Consider the following 6,261-nt stretch of genomic DNA (forward strand, 5'->3'; position numbering starts at 1 on the left):
TTTAGAGTGTTTAACTCTGAGAAGAGAGGAAAAAGATTATCAGGTAGCTAATAAATAAAAGTAATAATTTCTACTGTATTTTGAATGTTTTCTTTAAAAAAAAAGAATGAAGTGTGGCAAAATGTTAGGACTTGACAGAGGTGACTGACAGGAATAGAGTTTATGTTATATTCTGTACTTTATGCTAAAAATTTTTCATCGTTTAAAAAATTACAAAATATATTAATTAAAATTTGTAACTATTTTAATTAGGACTAGGTATTAGAAATTTTTGGTACCATGTAAGCAAAAGAAAGTATAGGAAAAAAACTGGCTGTTACAGCTGTCATTCTCACCTAAAACCAAAATTTTTTTAATTTTAATATTTTGCAACAACCTCATGTGTTCAAGAATTGCCTTAATGACTATGTAAATGTAATATATTTAAATGTATAAAGTAAATTTGTATTACCAGAGTGCCATCAATATCTTTTTTTTTTTTTTTTTTTTTTTTGCCGTACGCGGGCCTCTCACTGTTGTGGCCTCCCCCATTGCGGAGCACAGGCTCCGGACGCGCAGGCTCAGCGGCCATGGCTCACAGGTCCAGCCGTTCCGTGGCATGTGGGATCTTCCCGGACTGGGGCACGAACCCGTGTCGCCTGCATCGGCAGGCGGACTCTCAACCACTGCGCCACCAGGGAAGCCCAATATCTATTTTTATATTAGGGTTTCTTGTAAAATTTCATTGGAGAAAACGATTCCATTATCAAAAACTCCAAGCTACTCACTGTCAAGTTATTTGACCAAACACAAGCCAAAGACATAGCAATACATGCATTCAAATTTTACTTGGAAAAGTCTCCTTTTAAGATAAAGTTCATACTTCAATCCACTGTGTGAAAAGAGTTTTTGTAGAAGTAGAATTTGAGCTCAGCTCTGTGGGACACAAGTAAGTTTATCTTTAAGAAAGGAGATACCAAGTATTGCTGAAAAAAGCAAAAATCTATCAGTGAATAGTAGTAAACGGCACAGAGACAGAAACTGGCAAGAAAGATTGCCTGGCTTGAGTAAGGAGAAAAAAGACACGGAAATAAGAACTGGGGTTACGGAGCAGAACAGACATCCATGACTCAGGAATCAATGTAATGAGACTGGAAAAATCGGTACAGGATGTAAGGAAATGACATCTGTCTGCCCTTTTAACACTGCCACTAAATCTTCCTATTGTGGCTCTGTCCCTCACGTTTTACTTTCTCCTTGGGATCTCCTAAAAAGGCTGCCCCAAACCAGCTCTCTACCTTAGGAAACCTACACTCCCCTTCAAGATAAGAATCAGGGCCGGGGTGAGGGGGGATGTGTGTGGATATTTTCTCTTTTTTTCTCAGCACAGCTTCAAAGGAATTTTATTCAACAAAACAAACAATAAACCCATATTAGAAGAAATCCAATAAATATTTACACTTGATCTTAGCCGATCAAAAGGCTGAGAAGCGATCCAATAAATATTTAAAGAGCTCTAATGCTACCATACCTAGCATACCTTTCAGGATTTGTAGGTTCTGACTCCAAGAAAAAAAAGAAAAAAAACAGGAACTTGCCAGAGTTCCTTACCTCTTAGCCTTTGGCCGGCTACCATTTGACAAGTCATATACCATCATCAACTTATGAGTGCCTTCCTAGACATCTTGAGTCACTACAGCCTTTTCTCAGAGTCTCAGGGTCTGAGAAAAGGATTTCTTCCCCACATGAATGATGTCAGAAACACTGTTCACCCTCTGATGAGACTGCATCGACCAAAGGAATGTAGTTTCAACTTTACAGTTAATTATAAAAATGACCAAACCATACATATAGTAAGAGATGGTCACTTCCTGCAGGTGTAAGTGCTATCAGGAAAGCAGGGGAAGAGAGAGGATAGTGTCAACACTTTTACAAATAAAGTGTCTGCCTGAAGGTCCTTGTCTTCTCTTCAGGGAAGATGATTGTTTTAAATACAGGGAGAATGTAAAGCATCTCCTGTATTTCTAGTATCGTAATATGGTGTGAAAAATACAATTATCTTTTTATGTGTGTACGAGTCCTCCATTAGATTGAGAGTTCCTTGAGGGAACCCAGTTTATTTATTAAATTTGTGCTCCCAAAGTCTGATACACACTGTCTGACACACAGTAATCACTCAAAGCCTGTTTGTTGAATGAAAGGTAAACAAAGCTATGACAAAAAAGAAACAATGGTAATAAAAATCTGACTGAATCAAAGAAAGATGAAAAGGACAATGACACTGCAAAGGAACATTCCTGTGGGCATCTCAAGTTAAACAATGACTTGATCGTCATATTACTTAACTACTGTATTTCAAATTAACAGGGGCTTTAAGTTTTGAAAAGTGCAATATATAATTTTTCTTCTATGATAGATGTATAAAGCCAATTTGAAATCCTTAGTATTTCATGCCACTTTTTCTATTAATTCCAACCACTTGCCTAAAAGAGGTTACAATCAAACTTTCTATTTTATCTTAAACTGCCTTTTGGAAACTGACTTCAGTCAGTCATACTTGAGTTAACAAGTAAGTACTTGAAGTTTTGGCTGATGGCACTGCCCATGAAATAATCTATACACAGTATTTTTTTTTTTTTTTTTTGTCCGAACAGCAGTGCTTCTTTTACTACAGTGGAACTAAACTGTGATCCACTAAACCATGTAGGAACCTCAGGAGACACTGAGGGGGCGGTTTAGAAAAGCAACTTGGCTTACTTTCACCAGAGAAGTTGTCAATCAGAAAACAATGGGCTGCCAGGAAAGATCTCCCTTGAAGAGTTCCACAGTTGTTAAGTTTGAAAATCATTTGTCTTATTCTATTTTGCCTTTTTTTTCCACTATGACAAAATGAAAGTCTTCACAACAATAAAAAGTGAAGGTCTCACTGCAGCAAAGGAAGACATCATTAGGTGTTCCAAAAGCAGACGCTGTGAACCTCAACATTATGCTTCCTAGATTTATAGCAGTCGGCAATGTTAAACTACCAAGAAAAAAGTTGAATGAAATTATGGAAATACATATTTGAAGACTATCTAAGGATCAAAATCTATAGTTTTTTAGCTCTCTGCGAAAGGAAGGTACTTATACATCATATTTGACTTCTGAACACATTTTTGGAATCACATAATATACCAAAATAGGGCACTTTCTAGACTTTCCCCATAATTAGAAAATTGTAACTATGAAACAGGTGCAATATTCTGTATAACTGGCAATTTGCAGCCATGTGTTTTTTTCATTCCACTAAATCCTAAAACTCTACCTAGAATTAACTACTGCTACAAAAATATTTATTTTAGCCAGCTTGGTTTACTGTTTTTCTAAAGCCACAAGTTAAGAGTTCTCATGCCCAATCCATCTTTTTCTCACTCCATAGTCACTGACGACACCCCAAGAAGTAAAACAGGTGTTCTGGACTGTTTTGAAATCCTGGGGTTTTCCTTCCCATACCCTAAGGCAGAACACCTTATAGCACTTGCACTATCCATGGATAGTGTAACACTTCCAACTATCATAAATAAATCCTGAAGCCGTGCGATCAAGGGTTGGACGCATCTATATATAAGCGAGATAAAATAGGTTCTTCTTATTGAACCGGGGCAAGTTGAAGTCTCTAAGTGCTGAGCTGCCCTAGACAACAGGGTCTGCTGCATCACTTTTAACCGCGGGGCGGGGGAGTGGGGAGGGGGGGACACAAGACTCAACCAGTTCTAGAGGGAGCTGGAAGTTCTGTGTCATCAACTCCGCAATTGCTCAATTAGTCCGGTCTCCAGAGAACCCCAGGCTCCTCCCTATTCCTGTGCCTGGCGAGGGGAACGGTCCTCTTTCGGGGTCCCCAACCTCAGGTGGGCTGGGGACACTCCCCTGGCAGCTAGGGACGCGCCGAGGTTGCCCCCAGAAAAATCCCGGCTGCCAGGCAGCGGCGACGCCGCACCCTCCTCCCCCTTTGCTAGGCTTTCCAGTCCCCGAAGTCGCCACCGCCCACTTTCTAGCACAACAAACAACGGCTTGGGGCCCCGGCCCAGCACTTACCCACATCTTGCTCGAAGTGGTTGGCGGTGAACAGAGGCATCTCGCCGGCGCCCGAGCCCAAGTTGCTGCGGTCAGGCGGAGGCTCTGCAGCTGCTCCGGGCTGGGGTACCCACGGCCCCGGCTTCCTAGACGGCTCGGCTCCAGTCGCGTCCGGCACTTCCGCCACCGCACCTGCCCCACTCCTGCCTGACGGACCAGCTCCAGGTCCGCGTTCCGCCCTTGCGCTCCGCCCCGACCTCTCCTCCCGGTATGAGGTCCCACCAGCTGCGGGCATCTTCTCAGCGGCCCTGTAGCCGCCGCCCTCCGAGAGGAGGCGGCAGCCCTGATCCGAAGCCCCCGTAGGGGTCAGGCGGCCGCCGAGGCCACCTTTCCATCGCTAGGACCCCGGCAAGCCATGGAGGGGGGACCTTCAGGGCCGGAAGTTGTCGAGCCTATAACTTGGCGACGCCAGAGAACCGGGAGCTGCAATGCCGGCGGCAGTTCTGCAGGGGGCGAGGTGTTCTGGGATTCCCTGCGTAGGGCTGCTGGTTCCGACGGCCAAGTTCTCTCCAGTTTAGTTCCTTCCTAAAATATGGGCTAGTCCCACGCGGCTGAGGGCCCGCGGCTACGTTCGCGTCACAGTCCCGTTGCCCTGGAAACGGATGGAGCCTCACTGGTTTCGAGAGTCGGCGAAAGGTTTGGCTCCGCTCCTGGCGGTTCTGGGGTTACACTCTCCTCGGCGCCTAAACCCCGCCAGAATTAACCACCGTGGAAATCGGGACTCCTCACTTTTCGCTTTACATCGCGCTCTTACACTGAAAACACTGCTCGACTCTGGGAATCCAGAGACGAATGAGGCACCGTCCCTGCCTTCAAGTTGCTGACAGTTTTATGGGGACAGTGTATAGCATATACGTGACAATACATGACGGTTCTGATATGCAATCGCGGTCACAAACTCAAATTCCCATCGGAGACAGCCAGGTATTGAAATGAGTGTGTAAGTGCAAGCACCCTTCCCACCCACACGCTCCCAAACCCTCTAAACCCTGTTTTATTTTTCTATAGCATTTATCACTTCCTAATATAGAATTATGTTTTCTGTCTCTCCTCTTTAGACTATAAACTCCATGATTATTTTTGTTCACTGCTGTACCCCCAGCATCTAAAACAGTGTCCAGCAAGTAATAGGTGCTCAGTAAATACTTTTCAAATCCAACCAAACAGTGCATGGCAGCTACCAGTAAACTTAAGCTATTTGTTTAAGTGTGGGCTCTACTAGAGCTTCCAGTTTTTCAATGATTTTTTTTTTTTTTTTTGCGGTACGCGGGCCTCTCACCACTGTGGCCTCTCCCGTCGCGGAGCACAGGCTCCGGACGCGCAGGCCCAGCGGCCGTGGTTCACGGGCCCAGGCGCTCCACGGCATGTGGGATCTTCCCGGACCGGGGCACGAACCTGTGTCCCCTGCATCGGCAGGCGGACTCTCAACCACTGCGCCACCAGGGAATCCCTCAATGATTTTTTTTAATGTTAAGAATTACTTCAACATTTTTAATAATGGGCTAAACAAGACCATTTTACAACCTCTGTGTAAAGACTTGATACAAAAGAGAGAGAACCATTATACATGGAATAGTTCAGAAAGGTTGTTGCATTTTATATCATAAAGATAGGTTCACAAATAAGGAGGAAACATCAGCAGGTGAAAGGAGCTGATTTTCAAAAACCATTGAACCTAGGATGTTCAAGATATGTTTGGAGACTTTCTAGGTGAATTTGTCTAGGATTAAGGCTTAGTGTTGGAATGGAAAACAAGGGTAGATAGAGATAGGAGGAAACAGATTGGGAAGAGCCTTAAGGAGCAAGCTAAGAATTTTTAATTTTATCACATAAGGCACTAGATAATCATTTAAAGATTTTGAGCAGCAGAGGAGTACACAAAAAAGAGTTTCCAGATAGTAATCTGACAGCAGTGTGCATGACATATATTAAGAAGCAGACCAGGCAGTGGAACAGTTTAGGAGTTACGTAGTATTTGAAGAAGAGATATTGTAGAGGAGATTGTACTGAGATAAGAACAAAGGTCTGAGGATTTGTCTTTGGAAACTATTCACATTTTGAAGAGATTCCTTTAGCTCCTCCACATCTTTAATAGCAAGCATGTTCAAGAATCTATGGGTTGGGCTTCCCTGGTGGCGCACTGGTTGAGAGTCCGCCTGACGATGTAGG

The 6,261-nt window shown here is 43.6% G+C and overlaps 1 protein-coding gene across 2 annotated transcripts in view; it reads right to left on the reverse strand.

Moving 5' to 3' along the window:
• Positions 1 to 4,461, reverse strand: part of STAM2 (signal transducing adaptor molecule 2) — a 51,224-nt gene extending 46,763 nt beyond the window's left edge. For both annotated transcript variants that reach the window (XM_079923459.1, XM_079923458.1), the window contains exon 1: positions 4,054 to 4,461. In XM_079923459.1, coding sequence (XP_079779585.1) covers positions 4,054 to 4,327 — 274 coding nt within the window. In that variant the 5' untranslated portion in view covers positions 4,328 to 4,461. The remainder of the gene's footprint in view (positions 1 to 4,053) is intronic.
• Positions 4,462 to 6,261: the final 1,800 nt, after the last annotated feature.

This window comes from Stenella coeruleoalba (genome assembly GCF_951394435.1).
Source record: "Stenella coeruleoalba genome assembly, chromosome: 6".
NCBI classification, from domain to species: Eukaryota; Metazoa; Chordata; class Mammalia; order Artiodactyla; family Delphinidae; genus Stenella; species Stenella coeruleoalba.